Source organism: Populus nigra, chromosome 18 (assembly GCF_951802175.1).
Source record: "Populus nigra chromosome 18, ddPopNigr1.1, whole genome shotgun sequence".
NCBI classification, from domain to species: domain Eukaryota; kingdom Viridiplantae; phylum Streptophyta; class Magnoliopsida; order Malpighiales; family Salicaceae; genus Populus; species Populus nigra.
This window is the reverse complement of record NC_084869.1, coordinates 1115353-1137373: the sequence shown is the minus strand read 5'-3', so window position 1 is coordinate 1137373 and position 22021 is coordinate 1115353. Positions and strand designations below refer to the sequence as shown.

The 22021-nt window shown below is 33.5% G+C and overlaps 1 protein-coding gene across 5 annotated transcripts; it reads right to left on the bottom strand.

The window, feature by feature from the left end:
- Positions 1-399: 399 nt before the first annotated feature.
- Positions 400-19800, bottom strand: LOC133678225 (structural maintenance of chromosomes flexible hinge domain-containing protein GMI1). Of its 5 annotated transcripts, none has more exons than XM_062100474.1 (37): positions 19341-19800; positions 18438-18847; positions 18280-18312; positions 18089-18175; positions 17941-17996; positions 17426-17509; positions 16646-16718; positions 16237-16292; positions 16034-16139; positions 15852-15920; positions 15646-15732; positions 14282-14332; positions 13682-13817; positions 13411-13472; positions 13208-13336; positions 11659-11749; positions 11495-11529; positions 9217-9292; positions 8940-9119; positions 8574-8732; positions 8403-8424; positions 8166-8280; positions 7922-7996; positions 7301-7624; positions 7097-7203; positions 6728-6905; positions 6505-6613; positions 6298-6392; positions 5268-5366; positions 4006-4072; positions 3238-3332; positions 2734-3156; positions 2402-2516; positions 1969-2200; positions 1747-1872; positions 1251-1577; positions 400-897 (listed from the first exon to the last, which is right to left on the bottom strand). In XM_062100474.1, the coding sequence occupies exons 2-37, from the start codon at positions 18840-18842 to the stop codon at positions 654-656; spliced, it is 4728 nt and encodes a 1575-aa protein (XP_061956458.1). In that variant the 5' UTR covers positions 18843-18847; positions 19341-19800; the 3' UTR covers positions 400-653. The 5 variants fall into 5 exon arrangements, with proteins under 5 accessions (XP_061956458.1, XP_061956455.1, XP_061956457.1 ...); XM_062100471.1 differs by having other exon boundaries at positions 7922-8038; positions 19341-19799; XM_062100473.1 differs by having other exon boundaries at positions 1969-2179; positions 7922-8038; positions 19341-19799.
- Positions 19801-22021: the final 2221 nt, after the last annotated feature.

The window sequence follows — 22021 nt, the reverse complement described above, 5'->3', positions numbered from 1 at the left end:
ACAAATCTCCCACTTTGTTCTTCATACCCAAATTATAAAATTTATTTTAATAAATAAATAATTTTAATTAAATAATATTTTCATTCCATCTCAATTAATAATTTTTAAAAATGTTCATGCCACCATGATAATAACTTTTAATTGTGCAAATTACAACGTTCCCTTTCAAAATCTATTGTAATTAAAAATAGAATCCTTTTATTTTATTTTTTCGAGAATATACTATATGATGAATTTCTTCATGTCACAAATCAGATTGCATCTATGGAGTATCACCAAACAATCCCTTGTGAAATTTTCAATTTTATCCTATCCTTCAATGAACACTCATTGATTAAGAATTAATTTTATAATTTGAAATTAATTGAATTTTAACCAAAATATAAAAATAAATAATGCTTGAAACGGAAATGTTTAGTTTTTTACTATAGTGAGATAAACAAGCAAAGTTTTGAACTAGACTTGAAAGATACAAGAGGTTTCAAGTTATGAAACTGGGTTCACCAATACACTATAAAACCCTGACACTATACAATATGCTTACCAGCAACATATGAGGGAAGGGAATTCAGATATATAAGATGATCAGGCTTGTTTGTTATCAGCAAAATATCCTATAGGGTCAAATACCTGTTATCTACAAAACACACCATCTATTTCCTATGACGCAGAGACTCCACTGCCTCTACATGATCCATAAGTTTGATATAATTCTTGGATCTCTTCTTCAACTTCTTTAAAGCATTTTCACGCAGTCTGGTCATAAGCTCTATTTGTCTTGTTATATCTTGCAACATTTCCATGCCTGCTTCGAGTTGCATTTGGATTTTCATCCTCTCTGGAGCAGGACTCATCTCATTCTCCAAGGTCCCGACTGGAAAGCAAATTTCAGAATCCCTGAAGAAAACAGATAATTTAAACTTGGTTGAGTTTAACCATACTTGGCCATCCTTTTCCTTTCTTACAACCCTGAATAAAATGCAAATCTTGTAAACTTTTGGATAAAACACATGAAGAGATAACTTATGAATGCACGCTCCTAGACATGCACTCGAGCCCATCAAATTTCATCTAAGTTTTTAGCACTCCTGGTTGGTCCTAATTGATGCGGTGATAGAAGTAGCATTGCAAAAATGTATATAATACAACCAATCCAACCAATCCAAGGAAGAAAAATACAGTTATAAACACAAATTATTAACCAAATACATGTGCATATTTACATGTGGCTGTGAAAGAGAGAAACATACCAGCATCCAAGAGACATAATTCCATTTTCAGTGACTCTGATGATCCCACCGTCTAAAGAAACAGCACCATGTTTGATACAAGCACCGGCTTCATTCATATGTTCTTTGGTGTCATAAACTTGGAGTTCTCCAAAAAGACGATAGAACAAGGTTTCTCGAAGACCATATCCAGATGCTGTGCTTATGTTCATATCTCGGGTATCTATATTAATCATATTGGCAGCATACCCAATGAAACCTGATGGCACGTTCCCACATTGTAATGTAGGATCTTGCAGCTTTAGTTTCCTCTGTGGGTCACCACATTCAAGCTCCCCTGTGTAAGGCCTGTCAAAAAATCTCAAATCATGGGTACTGATTTATCCATTTCTTGTAAAACTAGTTAAAATCACATCATGGTTACCACTTAATACCCATGGGTATGCAAGAGGAATCCCAAGTTTATAAGGTGCAGATCAAGAGGAATCAAAATGCAAGCAACAGCCTATTATACTACCTTATATCCTCCAGGCATATAACAAGAAAATGACCACAAATAGATTTTCCAAAAGCACTCGCAGCTTCCTTGGATCTGCACACAACAGCAAGCATTTGGTCTTCACCCAAGAACTCAGCCAATATCCTGCAAATGATGATGTTAAAAGAAAATATTATACATAAGAAAGTGCTCAAATCTCTTCATCTCATTAACAACAAGATAAAATAGACAGCTACATACCTGCTTAGCTTGTTGGTGCGAACAGTTCCAAGGAGGGCAACCAACCCGAATATACCCTCCATGAAATGGTTTTGTGGAACTTGCGATGACAAATCTCTATAACAATGGCAAAGAATAGATGCTGCAGAATGGTTCCTGCTTTCAATTTGTACCAGAATGTCCTCCTTAGCAAGCACATAGTTTGAATTGTTCAAGGTTGGTTCCATGGAAGCTGGGAGCAAAGCCAACCGCACTGCATCATTGCTTTTGATTAGCAAGGCAAACAAATTTAACACTATTTTACATGGTCATGAAATTGAAGGCACACGCCAAAGTTTGGACAAATATCCAGAGACAACTATTGATCATCCAATTTTTCTTGCACTTGATATTTAATGTATGCTTAATGAAGTGTGAAACTTAATGGAGAAAAACTGTTCAGGTAGTTCCAAACCTTGCAGTCCAGACAAGTACTCCGCAATTTCTGTCTTTTTTTCATTCAGGACTTCTAGTTGCCTTTCAGAATTTCCAATTCGCTCACCATATTTTTCAATGTCATCCACTAGTCCCTGTCAGGAATAGTCCAGGAAAGAAACTGAAAATCTTGACTTGATCTATTTGCTATATAGCAAGCGCTACTTAAAGATACAACTCATAAAATCTCCTGACCTTCATGTTGGACAGGGGTACCCAAAACAAATAAAAGAAACATAGCTGCACATTTACATTGAGAAAAACAGGGTTCCATGCTAATTCTTAAGATTGCATTTGCATCAAAGTTTATACCTTTTCATTATTTTCAATGGGCGTCATTAGGCTTTCAGTATGCTCAAGGGATAATGAGTCCCGAAGCAGTGGGACTTTTCTGCTTGAATATGGTGATAAAATCTCATCACACTCCACTATTGGGGCTTTCATGACTGGAAGTATGACCCTCAGCTGCAGCTCTGAGTAACAGGAGTGAGCAGCAATAAAGCAAAAGCTTCCTTCACTTGGAGGGATTCGAATAGCCGGAATAGTGCAGCGACCATGCCTCAAAGTAAACTGAATAGCATCCTGTAAATTAAATGAATCTGACTTTATAGTTAGTGAATGGCACTGGCCAGCTTTCTCTTCATTATGAATACGAGGATCAACATCACCCTGAGAATCGACAACTTCAAAAACTATATTTTCCAGATCAGATCCTGCTGTAAGAAACTCTGGTAGCTGAAAGGGAAAAATAGTGTAATTAGTTGGGAATTACTACAAGAAGACACATATCAATGACCATAAAAAGCAAAAACTTACATAACTCACCTTTGATGCAATTCTCAGCTCCCTCTTCTCAGTTTGAAGCTCTTGCTTAAAAACAACTTTGTCTTGATAAGAAACAGAGTATGATACTGGAAGAAAGGAAGAAGAATCTAATTAATATTTGCAACATATCAATACAGCTGAAGTACCAGCCAGCCTCATATTGTCAAGTTATTAGTTTTTGCTACAGAAATACAGTATAATGTTTGTCAAAATCCAAGTCAATGAGTTCTTATGCCAGATCATTCAGAATTGTGTCTTAAGGCCAGGAATGCAAATTACCAGAACATGATTTACTAGAAACCAGTGGAGCTAGAGATTGATTGTATTTTACAAGTTTCAAGTGCTTTCTGAAGAAATAATGCCTATAATTTTAGAAACCAGACTACTGAGTTCATATCAGGAAAAGATCAAGGAACACTATTATTGACTGCACAGTTAATCAAAGTTTGAGAAGATAGCATAATATGATTAAAAAAACTAGAAAGTTAGTAGTGATTATATGGTACATATAAAGCATACAACGTTTCTTAAGACAAACATATTCATGCAACTAACAGCATCCCATAGGACAGACAAGAAAATATTTTCATGGCAGTGATAATAAGGTTTAGAAAAAGATCCACACACTTCATCTTTTAACCATTTTTATGTTTGACTTTCTTCTTTTAAAGTCTTTCAGCCTTGTGATAATCTGAAAGAGTTGTACAATGACAGAAAAATAATCAAGGGATTACTAGCTATGTTACAATAACAGCATACCTATTCTTCCAAAACCAGCTGTTACCTTCAAGACACCACTGAGATCAATGCATCCATTCTTGTCCACCTAAAATTGAAAAAGTTCAAACTCTGCACTCATATCACACACAATGCTTAACGCTCAATTCCAACTATTGTTACATTTATGCTTGAGAATTAAGATCTCCAAATGAACCATAAGAATTTGCATGCCATATAAGGTACTGTCTAATGTTTTAGGAGTTATGTATACAGAACTAGGCAGTTCACTTTCTGGTACACAAACTGCAAATATTCATTGAATATGTGAAGATATACCATAATTGCTGGCAGCAGGTGCGTGCTTCATTCAACATCAAAGAAACAGGAAAAAAAAAAATACACCTCTGGTCAAGGAATGCGTCACTACTACTTGAAACAAGTACCCACAGGGAGACCACATTATACTAATGCAATGCCTCTTCATAAAAGTTTGCTTTTCAGTACACCCAGGAAAAAAAAAGACCTGTTAGTAAAAAGAAATTGTCCTCAGAGATGAAGGCTTTCTGTAACCAAATTCATTCACTTGTAAAATGAACAGATGAGAAGCCAGCCAAACCCCCAGCTCTTTATCAGTAGGGATATGTTACGAATTTCCGAGAAGCTTAAATTAAAACATGCATGGGGACTAGCATCACTGATTACTGTGCATATTTATTAAAAAGGTATGAATGAAATCAATTCACCCGCATTGCCACCTTCCAACTGAAGAAGAGCACCGAACAGAAAATGCAAAGATGAAAAGTAGAATGAAATTTTAAAAAGGCTATATCTTCTACGCAAACTAACCTTTTTTTTATCAGTACATGGTCAAATATTATCAAAATCCTCGACTGCATTTGACATAGCTTACACAGATTCAAAACAAAGGCAAATGTAATCTATTTTAAGGCCATGAAATAGACTGTCATCCACAGTTCACTATATGCATGATACTACCCTAAAATATTGCTCCCCCACCCACCCACCCCTTCAAAAAAAAAAAATTACAAAGGCTGTATCTTCTATGCAGACCAACCTTTTTTTATCAACACATGGTCAGATATTATCAATATCCTCCACTGTATTTGGCATTGCTTACACAGAGATTCAAAACAATAGAAAATGTGACATATTTTAAGGCCACGAAATAGACTGTCATTCACAGTTCACTGTATGCATGATACTAACCTAACATGAGCACACCCAAATGTTAACTACACAGCCCAACCATTATTGGAAATCAAGAAAGTCGAGAACCAAACCTTACGCTTTGAACCTTCTTTATCAAGGATATGAAACCCATCCACATTCAACTGAACTTCCAAACCTTTTTTGATGTGGTTACCATGAGCATCAAGCATCTGGAAGGCATAAGTAAAATAAGCATATCAATAAAACCCATAAACAATTAGTCAATGATCTCATTCTCTTTCTGTTCCACTCAGTTTGTGTGCTGAGAATCTTATACATGCCTAACAGATGATTCTGGTATCTATAGTAAGAAATTACTTCGATGCACCATAATGTCAAGTAAATTGGCTTATTTAGTCAAACCATGCTCGGTTCATTAAAATGTGACATCACTATGATCTAGCTAGCAAACATTACACACTGAATTTTTAGTATTAATACTATTTTTCATTCCACATCAAGTACACTTGATAATTTAGTAAGATACAGATTTCATAAAACCTATTACTCAAAGGGGGAAAAAAGAAGCATATAAGAAACATTAAAAGCAAAGGGATAGTAAGATTAAATACATAACAGTTTAATAACGTTTCTTATATTGTAGTCACAGATTTTGCATTGATGAGGAAAGGAAATTTAAATGTCAATGCTCCATTCACCAAGGTGTAAATGAATTTCTACAATCAGACATCAAATCCCTAAGCTTTTATCCTTGTATCACCTGAAGGATCACTGAACTGTATTAGTTCTTTTAGTTCTGTAAATTAGATCCTGCTGCTAAACTTTAAGAAAGTGATAACTGGGTATATAAAGTATCGCAGGAAGCATGGGACTTAAAATGGTTAATGAACAATAACAATTTGGAAGTTGAAAATTCTCAAACGCAATATCTTCAGAAGCTGCAAAAGAGATCAGATTTAAGTATGATTGTTTTTTGTGTGTGATTTTAACTCTAATTACGTTAGAAATAATCCACAACCCAATTTTTAATTTCATCTCAAAATACAGATTTGCAACAGCTCACATAAGCACACGAAGAAACAATGACTTTCCACTTGTTCTTAAATACAAGATGCACCAGATAATTTTAATAACAATTACCTTTAACACAAGTTCTTTCACCACGAAACCTGGAAGCAAGTGTTTTTCCTGTATTGGTGGTTGGCCTGTGATGTGCTGTACTAATCCAGGCATAACTGATACAAAATGAGGAACATAAATGAAGAATCCACTAGAACATCAAGATAGGCAATTAAACATCATGACTGCGCCATTATGAACAACATTGTTACATATGGATCGAAGTACCTTGACACGGAATAGAAACTGAAACCAACCCATCTACAGGGCATATCACCAAAGTGGCTTCATACTCTGGCCGTATTCTATCCAACTTGTCGCTCACAATTAGCACATTCTGAATTTTTTTTAAAAAAATCCAAATAAGGCATGATTGTGTAAGAGGCACATTTTGCCTAAGAAAAAAAAAACAGACACCAACATCTACAAAAGGGCCACGGTTAAAGAATACCTGAACTTTAAGGGCCGATTTATCAGAAGAAAGGCCTTTCTTAAATTTGTCTATTTCAGCAAGCACACCCATGATTGAATCTAGCCTCACAGTTATTTCTGGAACAGATTCAAATGGGATTTGATTGCCGTAGATGTCAAGACACCCAATAGAGAGCGATGGAAATCGTGAACCCACCCTAATTAGATGATTGTTTGCTTATAAGAAGAATGAAAACTTACAAATATTATATATAATAAAAGGATTGGAACAGTAATTCAAAAACCATTTTTTAATGAACTTGAAATGATTTAAAATCAAGTCTTGCAGGTAACTGTAAACAATTAGATCCAAAGAAAATCAATAAGTTAATCATGAAAAGCTACTAACCTCACACATGGTTTTCCCTGTATATCACCCAAAAGCTTCCACTTTCCAACCTCTCGAGATGCCTTGACCATCAATCTTTTTTCATATTTCTTACAATTATTATCACTCTACAGACAATTTTATTGCATTAGAACATGATCAGGAACATAAACTACACTACGACATATGAAAAAAAAATTCATGATTAAGTAGTGCATCACTTACAAGAGTGAATAAAAAAGTGTAAACACCAGCCTCTTTAAATAAGTTAGGAAACTTGCAACCCAGTGAAAAAATATACAAGCCATCAAATCCTTTATGAGAAGAAGGACCTATGCGTGCTGAATATATATGCCCTACATTTTGGCATTCCTCTGCTGATTTTCTGATTTTAACCTCTATAGACATCTCTAAATTAGTTTTGACAATATACTTTTGGTCCAAAATCTTTGAATGACTGGAAGAAACATAACAGCCAGGCCGAACAACTGCCACTATTTCCGTTGGAGGAGCGCATCCAGCTTCAACCGTAGATTCAGCAGGGAATCCCTAAATCATAGAACATAATTATATAGATAGTTACACTTCCATAAACAGAAACCATAATGGAAAAAAATATAAACACCTAGTGATCACTATAAAGATTGAGAAGACATATATACTCAATAGGTTTAAATTCTGAATTTTGTGCCAGCATAAGCTGAGTGGCTTGGCTACTGTATGGAGCTTGATTTTCAAGACATCTATTCAATTTTTCCTACCCTAGCATGCTAAAAGGAGGGAAAAAATGTGAATGGCTACTGCACTTCAAAATAAGCAGAGGAAAAACAGTTAGAATACACTGACCCCATCAATCTCCAACTCTCGACAATTTTTTCTTCCAAGCACTTCAATCGTAGAGGGAGCTTTCTGACTTTGCTTCTGAAGTTGGCAATTCCACTCAGAACTTTCAATAGTTTGGCACTAATACAGTGGATTATGATTCCGAAAATTACTCAATCATACAGAACAGTTAAAAAATATTCATAAAAATGTGCCATGTAGGTGTGTTCAAAGGAAAAGAAACATTAAATGTAAACATGAAACAAACCTTCCCAGAGTCGATCATACTAATAGGTATTGATATAGAGCTGCGAATATCAAATCTGGCAATCTCATCTTTAACTGAAAGCACACAACCATTCTCTTCTGCAATGTCCAGTGGCCTTCCATATCCACATAAACAAATGAACATATATCATGAGAAAAATATCACAACAATAAGATATATATATATATATATATATATATAAGAAATTCTGCAAACAAAATATAAAATACAGCAAACCTGCATATAATCCGAGCATCCCCTATTGAATAGAGACAACAAAAGACAAGTCACGTTCATTGATTTCAACAAAAAGGGCATTGATAGGAAAAAGTCATCTGTTCCATTTAAATTTAAAAAATGTGCAGGCCTCAAGTTCAATGTCATAATGCTGCAAGAAATGTTACTTACCACCAGCATCGCCTTGAACTCCTTCAATCAAAAAATGTTCTAATGTTAGGTAAACATTTTTATTATGGAACCCTGGGCCAGCTCCCTTTAAAATTTTTATTTTCTGACCACGTTTCCAAATTGCTCCCTTCCTCGTCAAAGTATCACGTACTCTCACAACTACAAGTTGAAAAGATAAAAATTATGTGATCAAATAGAATCAGATATAAAAAAAACAATTAAACAACAAAAGTAAGACTTGAATGAACAAATTCTAAACTTAGAAATATTATGTGGTGGACTGCAGATGAGTTAAATATTTATTATCAAATCAAGATGTCAACCAACATGTTTCCCTCCAAAAGATTCGATGTTAATCGGCCCTACCATCAGATGAAATGCCAGGTATTTTGTTTGTGGGGCCAACAACAAGAACTCCATCATCCTCACCAGCACTGACTTCTGTATCATATTGAGAATGCATCTCAAGAATCCAATCTTCATACTCCTTTTCCAGATGTGAAGGACTTAACAATTTACCATTCCTTGAAATGTCAACATTAACTTCTACAACAATGAAATTATTAAATTAATAAGATCTAATGGACTAAACCAACTAAAACTATTTCCATATTTAAAACGGAAAATGAGATAAAAACACAACCTTTTTCTTTCTCAAGCATCTTATGGCTGAAGTTCTTCAAAGCAATTGTAAAAGGATTGCAGTGTGCTAGATCAGTCTGTAAATTGCAGTTTATTTACATTAACAAGGTTCATTGAACTGTCCGCAACTACATTTACATTACAAGGTGTATTTATTGCCTAAACAATATCCCGAAGTGATTGAAGTTGGCTATTAGATGTGTGTGTGTGCTTATCCATTCCTCCAGCTGAAAATTAAAGCATCAACGTGTCACCAAGGTACATGCGTGCACAAGAACACCTAAGAAGCTGTTCAAAAATAGAGCAAACTCCAATTTTCTAAAGAACTAGAGTCAGAAAAGCAAAGGCTAGAATTTACTGTTCAGATGTAATATTTATCTATCCAAAAAACTAGTTTTCCAAATTTATATGAGTTTGGAAAACATATTTTAGAGTTTCTACACAATTTTCCACTACAAATTTTTTCGTTGTCTTTCAAATGAAAAATATTATTATCTTTTCTTTTATATACAAACACTTTTTAGCAATGTAAGAGATTAAAATTATTTTTTAGATAATTTCATATTTGGTTGGTATCATAAATTTAATTTTTATTATAAATCTAATATAAAGATTTTTTTTAGTTAACATTATAACTTTTAATTTGAATAAAATAAAATTAATATTCTACAATTAGATTATCACAAATGACTATATAGATTTGATTTTTTTTATGAAAATATTTGTAATCTTGATGTTTTTTTTTATAGAAAAATTTGTCTTCAACAAATGAACAAGTTTTTCAAGACTGAAAAAGAAATAGTATACTGAACCAATCCTAAGTTTTGCCTTTTGAACTTATTTTTCCTTTTAAAACCGAAGGTAAAGAGTACTGATTTAGATGGCATAAGGAGAACAACGAAAAATCTAAGTGCAGAATACATATTGAATAAGAAATAATTGCTGACTTATTAGCCAAACAACTACTGATGCATTTCTAAGGTGACAGGAAATGTGTTATGATTGTTATTAGCATAGATTTCTCTCTCTCTCTCTCTCTCTCTCTCTCTCTCTCTCTCTCTATATATATATATATATATATATATATATATATATATATATATATATATATATATATTGTAAACTATAAGCTAAAGAAAAGCCACTACTAAACAATTATTTTTATTAGCATATGGAGATTGTGTTTGGTATGTTGAACAATATTGATTGAACTAAACAAATAATTGTCTTATCTTGTATTTCGTGTGCTTTGGACTGAGTAATTTGTCTTATTTTATGTTTGATAGATATTGGATGGGACCCAGTTGACCCGAGGCTAGAATCGGTTCGAGTTTAAGAAAAAATAGAAGGATTGATCCGACCTGACCTTGTCAAAAACTCAGGTCAACCTACGACTAAGTCGGCCTGGGATAAAATACGGGTCAAAAATCCATTAATATTTTTTGAGTTTTTTTTGTCAAAACAAGGTTGATTTGATTCTTTCTTTTTTTAAATTTTGGTCAACTTGGGTTCACCCTCTCGAGCCTTGCCCTAGATCAATCCTCCAAGTCAAGTTTTAAAACTATGATAATAACTATTTTTATCCTTACATTGACTTGGTTCAATGGTCAACCCGACCCATGACCCACGTCTTGCCCTCATTCGACTCCCAAGTAGAATTTTAGAACTATGATAATAACTACTTTTATTCTTACATGTACCTGGGTCAATGTTTAACCCAGCTTGTGACCCGGGCTTTGCCCCAGGTCAACACTCGAGTCGAACTTTAAAATTATGATAATAACTGCTTTTATCATTATGTTGACCAAGGTCAATGGTCAACCCAGCTTCTGACCCAAACCTTGCCTCGGGTCAACCCCCGAGTCGGTTTTTTTAAGCTATAATAATAATAATCACTTTTATCCTTACGTTGACTCAGATTAACCCGAGCTAACCCTTTTGCCAAGAATTGGACAAACTTGTCCTACCCTTTTTAGTGAAACAAATTTATCTACTAGAACAACCTTGGACAGGCTGTCCAAAGGTGCACCAAACATCTTCACAAAAAAAAAATTATCATGTGAAGTCCATCTTTATCCAACACACCAAACACTTACCTTAAAAAACAAATTTGCACAAATTAATGCTCCAAATGAGAAGACATAACAAAGGAAGAGGAATCGATCCAATGAAAGTAATTAGACTCCATACCATGTAAACAACTGCATATTAAACACCAAGCTGTGGCAAATAACATTGTAAACATGTGTGCATGCTGTAGACTTCATCAAGTTCCTTACCTTTGAGGGTGTTGGATTGAAACCAGCATCAGTCTCTGCAAATACAACAGTTTCTGCTGAGTACTGATACTGCAGAAAAAAGTACACAAAATATACAGAGATGCGAAAATTTTTACAAATGTGATATAATAGATGAGAATATTTCCACAAAAAAGAAGAAATACCAATAAAACATTTAACTCTTAAGCAGCATCTCTTCAATATGTGAGCTTTATCTCCTTTTTTCTGCTTGAATTCCATAAAAGGAAGACATGCCTACAATGAAGCAGAATGACTGATATTATGTGCAATAGTCACTGAGATGCAGATCAACCAGTAAAACAAAGGTTGAAGCACCAGAGACTTGTAAAAACAAATGGATGAAACTAGAGCATGAGCATGTGCAGACAGAAAAACAGAACTAGAGCACAAAATATTTTGTATTGTTTAATTCCTCCCTGGAACCTGATTTGCAACTACTTCAATTCCTTTTAATTTGTGTATCAGTGTTTATGCATGCACAAAAGGTAAAATTTAACCGACTCTCATAATCTGCAGTCCCAACAATTGAAATGGAGTGCAAAAGTCAACATCCCCTGGTAGTGTTTCACCTGAGTTCAATATTGAGGGATGCCCCCTTTGAAGTTCCATTAGCGTGTCAATACAGGTTGCTTTCTCAAATCCTAGAAGGAATAATGGGTAGAATGAACAAGACATAACATGCAGCAGAAGGAAATTCTTACATCTAACTACAAATTTCTATAGCATTGGACAGCAGCTCGGCAAACAGTCAACTTTAAGTCTAATTTCTTAGCTTGTAGTTCTCTAGCAGTGTTAGAATCAATAAACAATGAAACCATTACAAACGTTTGATAATATAAGCAATTGTTTAGTTAACCCTATAATCCATACTCCCTAAGCAAATCATGTAACAGAGGTAGATGGGGCAAATAGTAGCTCCAGAAGGAGACAAACCAGAACATCTTCCAAGACTTGTATATTTCAGAGACTTGTCATCATGAACTTTCTGCCTAGATGATCACCATTACTTCATGCTTGAAGCAAACCAGAAGATATTTAGTATGAGCACTTCATTGGCCTAGATTTTTAAGCAAGTTACCTTTACACTACTTGACAAGTCACCAAGTCTAAATAATTCTGGAATTTCATGGTGCTTATTCATGTAAAAGCCAGCAAGTTCCAAGTATTGCAGGAACCATTTGTTAAAATTCTTTATCTAGTAATTGTCATACATATTAAATTTTCAATTCACCTTCTTGTGCTTAGATTTCTTATATCAGGATGGACTACAATCACCTAGTGCATCAATCTTCAAATACAGGAACTATGAACTTCGATGATAATAGAGGATGCTAAACAAATGGGTACTGGAGTTAATTTTGACCCACACTAAGAATCTAAGACTTAAACACTGTATCATTGATATAATGCATGCGCATATCAAAATCCACATGCAGCTTAGCTCTGTAAGTACAGCAACAATAACATAGCATGGTTCTGAGAATGCATAGCAAGCCTTGTTAATTAGTATCGAAGTATTGAAACCTTGACTATATCTTGAACACAGCAGAACTTAGTCTTTTTTTTTTATCAAATACTAAATTTCCCACTTCTAAATATTAAGAGCAGAACCGGTATGATGCACAAAATAGCAGATAGTGGTTCATCTACCAATCAAATTAATTAGGATATATAGAAAGACAGATAACTAACCCAACGAGCATCTGGAAGTAGACGGCCAAGCCTCCGAATAGAGACACGTGTGAAGGTCTCAAAGCTTTCTCCATTTCCACACCCTTGATCTTCCAAATTCTCCAATATCTTTTCAATACTCTCTTTTCCCTTTAACAAGCAAATTCTCAAATCAAAAACTCTATTACAAGAAAGAAAATAAGTTTTGCTAGCTGTTTATGTACCTCAGAAATGGGGAAATAAACACACTTTATACGTGCATTGGCTTCTTGAGACGCCCTTGAACCTGAAATATCACATTCTTAGAAACTCATTCTAGAAATGCTCAAAGCTGGCATATGCTAACAGCTCACATGGCATCACTGGCCACAACTCAAAATAAGAACAAAGGAATTGAAAAGAACATGCAAGCTAAAGAATATGAAAAGAGATGTTCATGATAATACCAGAAATTTAGTTTCATATATTTAACAAAGAGGAACAGTGTGTTTTCACCTGAGCTTCTGGTTGAGGCAACATCCTGTTTGATGGAAAAGCGAAGCTGAAAAACAAACTCTGGACCATTGCAAGAGTGCAAGTTGGTAATTGACACCTCCCCACCATCAATCTCAGCTAAATCAATACCATTAACCTGAACAGCCAGAATGTGGTGCTCTATGTTAAGGGCATTGACCACTCACACAATCAGACAAGTGTAAATCTCAAGCACCTAGGCCTACAGTCATTAACAGAATTAAAAAGTTCGAGTATCCCATATGCTATTCCTGTTTTTGCTTATTCGCCGCTATTATTATTTACTTCTAAGATACATATTTTATTAGAAGATGTAAGAAGCTGCAGATCAGTAGCTCACATCTGCTATATCAACTCCATCAAACGTTTAAGTTCATCAAAATTCACACAAAACGTAACTCTATCCAAAATAAAGGGAAATCTTTTTTCCTTCTTTGAAAATAAATGTAAAGTGCATGCAACATTGTGGTTACTAGGGAAAGTCTAACATATACCAAGGAATTATTCAAAATCAAGAACATCAACATATTCAAAAGCAGGAACAGCAACATATTCAAAAGCAGGAACAGCAACATATAAGACCTGAAATTCAACAGGTCTGGTAGTCTTCCCAGTTTTGGACACCTCATCACACTGCACAGAAACAAAATAATTCAGAAATGTTAAATGTTGGACAGTAGAGAACAAACCATAATAATGCACAAGAAAAGCTTCTATCATCTAGAGAAATCACTGATCTATGGTGCCTATATGAATGATAGTTATGCTATAAAGTCTAGTATACATCCTCTTATTATCCTAACAAATGCAAAATCTATTGTGAAGTATCAACTACTAAACTGTAATGAATGTTGATTAGGTTTGGAATTTAAAAGGAAATGAGTGGGTTTAAATTGCCTTCAAGCATAAATACAAAAAAGAAAGAAAAACTATGAGCTATTTAAATGACATCATAGTTAATTATTTTCCTTGCTGGGGATTGTTCATTCAGCAGTGTGGAATTCATCACTGCACTTTTAAGTAACTGACTCTTTGTACAGCACTAGATAGAGTGACTTAATTTATTTTACATAAAAGAAAAAATATACACACATGCATATTGAGGCGTGCATATGTATAATGCAGCAGGATGAAAGTCAAACTTACTGTTCTAGAGAAACACATTTGATAAGAGCAAATCCATGCAGATAAAGAGAACAATGTTGCAAAACAAATAAGAACACAAAATGCCAATAAAATTAACTAAGAACTAAGTGCAAATTTCACAAGCATGCATCATGCTCTATTGAGGATTATCAGTTCATAAACTTGCACAAACTCAGTAATGTTAGAGCACCAACTTGTGAAGGTAGCAACTTAACATTTAGATTTCAAGCAGTTCTTTTTTCTCTGTGGCCAGCTAGATTTTTACTTAGAATGCCTCAAAAGCTACTAGCAAAACAATATTTGCTGATAAACTTGATGTCATCAAATGACATCATATTTAAACTAATTTTCATCAGAAGTCACCGTGTAAAAATGGTTTAAGTATTCAGTGTGGTTTAACCACAAGATTCTGAAAGTGTAATATTTTCAGTTACTAACTGCAGAAAATAAGGAACACCTTTAAGATTACTCTCTTGAGCAAGGGTTCTTTTAAATCATACATAAAACCTTCATTGCAAATTAAAAGGAAAAAAAAGATAACAATCCTTGTTCCAATTCAGAACAGAAGATATTGGTAAATGACAAAGACATTATACTGACTAGGAACCAAATATTTTCACTGCATAATCATAGAAAAACAAAATTGCATACATTTTCCAACCAAAACTTTGTTACTTCCTCAAGAAAATGACAACCATGAGATATTAGCAACAACACCAATTACAATGACAAAACTCTACTCTTTTGTAATTTGCATATGAGGAGAGTTCTTTTTTTGTTCTTTAATCTTGCAAGCACACCTGAATATAAGGAAAATATATGTCCTTCAGCTTGCATTGGAGTTGAAATCTGTCCAAGTCTCTTACTTTAGGCTCCAATATCTCAACCTGGTAATCAATTAGCAAAATTAAGCAGATGAGCTCACTTTTAATTGCTATTCATAGTACAATTCACATACTACTTCAAGAGGATTTTAACAACACTGCAAGAAGCAACAGATATTCACCTTTGTGAAACTTCCCTGAGGGGATTTTCCAATTTCATCTTCTGAAGGATCCCTCATGCCTCCACTAGTCTAAAAATAAAAGATACAAATAGCCTTAACTGAAATTTGATATATCATAAAACGAAGAAAAAAAAAAGTTTACTTTAAAAGGAAAGAATAAATTGTTCACGGAATTTATTTACCTTCCAAGTTGGTTCAGAACCAGAACTGCGGAGCAGAGCCTCTCTCTCAAGATGTAGAGTAAAGACTTTCCTTGACTCCTTTGTCTTGGAAGATACTAAAGCACGTCTATAATAGGGAAGAAAAATGAGCTGGACCAACATTCAAACTAACATGTTACTACACTGGAGCAACCACACAACAAGATGGTTAGAAGAGGTTATACCTCCCTAAATGCATGGTAGCAATTGGTCCACCATATCCAAACATGCCAAAATAAGGCTGTATTGCAGAAAACAACAACATAAAAAATAGAGCAAAAATAGCAAAGTAAAAGCAAGTTTATTAACTTGAGAACAATCTCTGGTAAGTTTATGATGACAATTTTAAAGCTGTTGCAATACAAAAACAATAATAGCATCCCAGTATAGGAAAGGCAAAGGTATCATTGGACCTTACATAAATCACTGCTCTGCATCTAACGCCATCAATCTTGATTTGCATCGTATATAGATAAAAAGGATTTGTTCAACAGTTGATAAAATTTCAGAGCATTAATGTGCTTTGTACACAAAGCATAACACTACATCAGCACATATTCAACAGTAAAGCAGAAAGTTTGAACTAAAACATACTATCAAATAAGGAGGTTTGACCCCTATTGCTTTTGCCTTGAATGATCTATGCAGTGAGGCTCCCATCTTTCCCCTGAACAAGATAGAGAATAAAAAAGTTCAGGGTCAAAGAAGCAAGAGACAAAATGATAGTCCAGAATACCTAGTTGCCATAATATCTACACAAAACATGTCAAGCAAGGAACAAAAAACACTAAAGGCTGTATATTAAAAATCAATCATTATGTAAACAAAGTAAATATAAATTATACTCCTATGATTTCCATTGGAAAAAATATTTAAATTCTTTCAACATCATGTCTATGTTTAACCATCAATTACAGTTTTCAGAAATGCAAACATATTATAATTTTTTCATTTACTTTCTAAAGAATTCTTTTCTATACTGTTTAGTGAAAATTACATCTACCGAATGCTTGAATCAGAAATGCTGTTCAATCATTTTTCTTCCAGTTTTATTAATTGAGGGATAATCTTTATGGAAAGAAAAATATTTCCACCTTTCTTCAGAGATCTGTCATCCTCTACAACATGCAGTTTTTCAAAGAACATGAAGAAAAGTCCCTCTGAAACAAATTGTTTCAGAACCTGTGATTCATAACCATAAGAAATATTTCTGTTTCTTCTATCCAGGAGATATCATTAAAAAAAACACAGTTTTGATGCCCTTCTAAACTAGTGCACTCCCCATTTGCTATTCCAGATGCACCCAAACTTCCACCTACCCATCAAGAAATAACCTTAACTATGAAGAGAATGAGAAAAGCTGCTGTGACATACCACTTCACTATAGAATTTTCATCACTAGCATCCATTCCAGGACCAGTATCGAAAATTGAAATCTTATCCTTCATAATGTCCACACTGCGAAAGCACTAGATTAATGTAACAACATATCACTAAAGTTTAAAAATAAAACACCACACAGATGCAACTAAAAAACTGTCACACTTGTCCTTTTACATGGTAAATGTCATAGAATAGCTTTCTGTTCAGAAACAGAATTCTCTAATGCTATTGGAAAAACTCCAGAGCAATCACCACAGATACTTTAAACGATGGATTTAACAATGGATTAAAAGGTGGCTTTGCTATCATTTAACTGTCATCACAGAGTAATTCATCAATACTGGTGAAAGCTTTTAAAATGACAACAATACTTTTTGAAAAGATTTAATTAGTAGTCATTTGAGTCCTAACATAATTCCCATACAGAAGCAACTGAGGAGGTGCTTACTCAAATGATGGCATAAATTAAGCAAAAATAAAAATTAATAAATAACAAAATGACATACCTGATCCGTTTCCTCCCATTTTCACCAACAGACCATACTGCTTGCAAGGAATTATCCTAGTAAATGAAAAGCAGAGTCCATGTTCACAACTCAAAAAAACAGTAGCAATAGATCCAATTCATTCTCACAATTATTCCACAAAACTTACAATTAAATCAGCAAGTGCGGTCTCAAAGGTATACTCTTCTGGAAACTCCCTAAGTAATTCGGTATCAGGAGTCAAATCCCACATGTTCTACAAAAGCCAACTTAAATCCATCATCACAAAACTAACCAGAACCCTCCCAACTTTAACCAATTACTTAAATAATCAAAACAAACACCACATACACCACTAACCTCAAAAGTATCGGTAACCTCAGCGGATCCATCCTAATTTCACCAGAAAAAAAAAAAAAAGCAAGCGAATCCATCATTAATTAACCACTAGTTCTTTCTTTCTTAGCAACAAAACAGAAGATGAATTAGCACTTCAATTAAACTACAATGTCACTCACGTGAAGCCGAAGGATGTGGCATTTATGCGGCATGAAAGACTTAAACTTAAGCCTCTGCCTCATTAAATTACCATTTCCATCCTCCACAAACCAACTTTCACTTTCCCAGTTCAAAGTTCTTTTCTTTTTCATCAAAGGTGATGAATCTCTTTGAGCTACAGTATATTCTCGTTTAACCAAACCAATAAAGTCTTGCACCCACATCTCAGGTTTCGGATCAGTCAGTCTCACAATCACAGTCATTCCATTCGGTAACAAAATCTTGAATTTGTAAACCACCCCCCCTTCACTTCCTCCTCCTCCTCCTCCACCTCCACCTCCACCACCACCACCCCCACCCCCACCCCCACCCCCATCATGCGGCACCAATTCCAACTGTCTCTTTCTACTCGGCTTCACTTCCATCTTACCTAACTCTGTCCATAAAAAACAAATCTTTGAGCAAATAACAAAAAATCTGTCCAAGAGAAAGAAAAATTCAAACAAAATCAAGTTTACAAATCATTCCCTCTCTCTCTCTGTTTAAAAATCAATTTGTCCAAAAAATTGAATCTTTAACTATTTTTTACTATATCTACCATGAAACTCAAAAAAATAAATAAACCCGAGACCCAAAATTATCCAAGAAAAAAGAAAATTTGAAAAAAAAATCAAATCTTTTATTTTTATTTACTATATCTAACATGAAATTTAAAAAACAAAAAAACTAGACACACACAAAAAGGCCCATAATTGTCCAGGAAAAGGAAAAATTAAAAAAAAAATCAAACCTTTGACTGTCATTTACTATATCTACCATTAAATTAAATTAAAAAACACAAAAAAACCCCAAAATTGTCCAACAAAAATAAAAATTAAAAAAAATCAAATATTGAAACCTTAAAAAAGCTACTGAAAACCAACCTCTTTCTCTCTGTCTTCGTACGTTTGTAGCGTGACTGATAAGTTAAAGCACATACATGCATACATATATAAACCCACACATCATGCATACATACGTAGAAACTACTAATAAAATCATACACTCATCACACACACATACATGCGTAGAGGGAAGCAGAACGGAACGTTCAAGAAGCTAATAAAATTAACTAAAACAATTCTTTCTTTCTCTCTCTGTATCAACACTCCGTGCTAGTGTTCCTGGAGCTGTAAAGCATCAGCCATCGAGAGAGGTAGAGAAAGCAATGAAGGACGACAACGTTTCTGTTATCTTTAAAGAGTCGAAAAACAGAGAGTCTCTTTGTGCCGTTAAGGCGGGGAGTAGAATTTGGTCAGAGAATTTAGGTTTTTTTAGAGTGAGAAACAGAAAATGCGTGTTAAATAGGAGCTGAAGGGAGTGAGAGAGTAGAGAAGATACTTGTTGTGAGGAAGATGACGAGAAAAGGTTGTGTTTGTTTGAAAAAATTTGAATTTTTTTTTTTTTTGGTTTTTTATTGATTTAATATGTTTATACTGAAATTAAATTTTAAAAAATAAAAAATAAAATTATTATTTTAATGAAAAGTGAAAAGCAACTTTTATCGTGTATGTTAAAAATATTAAAGTGGTGTTTGTTATTGTTATAATAATCATTTTTTAAAAGTATTTTTTAATATATAAAAATAATATTTTTTATTTTAAAAATATATATATAATTAATATCAACGTGTAAAAATAAAAATAAAAATTATTTAAAGGAAAAAGGCATATATTATTTTAAAAAATAAAGCATAATCACTTAAGCAAACACACTCTAAAAGTTGACAGGAAGGAAGGACATATGTTAAGTCAGAAATAGCTAGAGTGCGCCGAAGGTGTGAGCCCCTTTAAGGGGAATGTTTGGCTAGGAGGTATGATATTTTTTTTTTATGGGATCCATATAAAAAATCATGTAATATTTTTTTTATTTATATTAGGTGTTTGGATTAATTTGCGTACACCTTGATTAATTTCTATAGGTCCTGAAGTTAACGATTAGCTAAGTCTCCAGTGGCTATCAATACTGGCAGCTACAGGGCTCGAATCTGAGATCACAAAGGATCAAGCCTTTTGATTCCAAAATCTTATCATTGAACCACTTACTTGATGTTTTTAAAAAAATATGTATTGTTTACTTTCGTGAGATGTGATTTATGCTTTAAAAATATTGTACCTTTGAAAAAAAATCAATTACACCTCCAAGTCAACATACGAACCAGATATCATTAAATAGAAAATATAAGTCCATAAACTATTAATTTTCTCAATAGATTTGATGAAATGTTTGATTACATGGTTATAAAACCATGTCTGGCTTTGTAGATTAATCCATGGACTTGGATCGAACTAGATTTTACTTTGAATTGGTTTATTTTATTTACCAAAATAACACTATTTTAGGAGGTTTTTAAAAATTTTCATAAATCAAATTAACTCCTCGAGTAGCATTTTAAATTATCTAACCCACAAATTACATCTTAGTCCAAATCTACCCTTAGGTGGAGTCTTATAAATTATAACTTATACTGGATTGTTTTTTACTGGTCCATTGTGTAATTTCCTATTAGTTTTTTCATGATATTTTGTAAAATATTTGACGTTATTAGTTTATAAAATAGGAATATTTTTTATGCTACAGTAGAATATTTAAACTTCAGAGTTCAGAGACTCCGCTATCGCAATTCATAGCTTTAGGGACTACTATGAAAATTAGTTCGTATTCGGGTCCTGTTTGGGCTTATGAGACAAAACTGCACTGTGAAGCCACGTGTGAAAAGGAAATTTGGAAAATGGATAAGATGCAAGGCGCACAGTGCGTATGTTAGCAAAGAGGAAATCTTGGGAAAAAGGAAAATTAACCGCCCTTTTCTGAAAAAACTGAACTTGCTTGGCATTCAGGTCCTAGGGATTTGTCTTTGTTTTTTCATCCCAAGTTTGTGTAATAATTATGTGCACTTAGTCATGTCTTGCTCATATTTTTGTGTTGATTTGAAGATGTTTTATATTAATTTAAAAATAATTATCAATAATTACTTCTTAGATGTATTAAGGAACAAAATATATAAATATGAAAAAAATCACATAAAACTCCGTGATTTTCTTATTATTTGATATTTTATATTCATATCTCTTTTATAACGTAAAAGTAATTCAAACCACTTATTTATGTGTGGTATTGTAATTTAGTATGTTTTAATAAAAAAAATTGATTAAAAATATTTTAAAACAATTTTTTATTTTTAATACCAGTACATTAAATTATTTTAAAAAATATTTTTTTAGGATAAACACATGTTAAAAAAAAATCCCCTGTAGCACTCTAACAAGGTAATAAAGCTGAAACATAAAATTGAATGGAAGGACGTTTTTGTTGAGATTTTGTTTAAATTCAAATAAAAAAAAATTCCTAAATCTCCATTTTCTATTTGTTGGTGGTTGCCTTGGAGTTTTCCTTCCCCACTAAGGGAAATTTTCTGTTTTCCAGAGCATCCATGTTCTCCAAAGCTTTTTCTTTTCTTTATTTTTTAGCCTTGGCCTGTCAAATAGGACAAATCCTCGAAAATAAATTTTAAAAAAATAAATATATATTATTTTAATATATTTTTAAATAAAATCATTTTAAA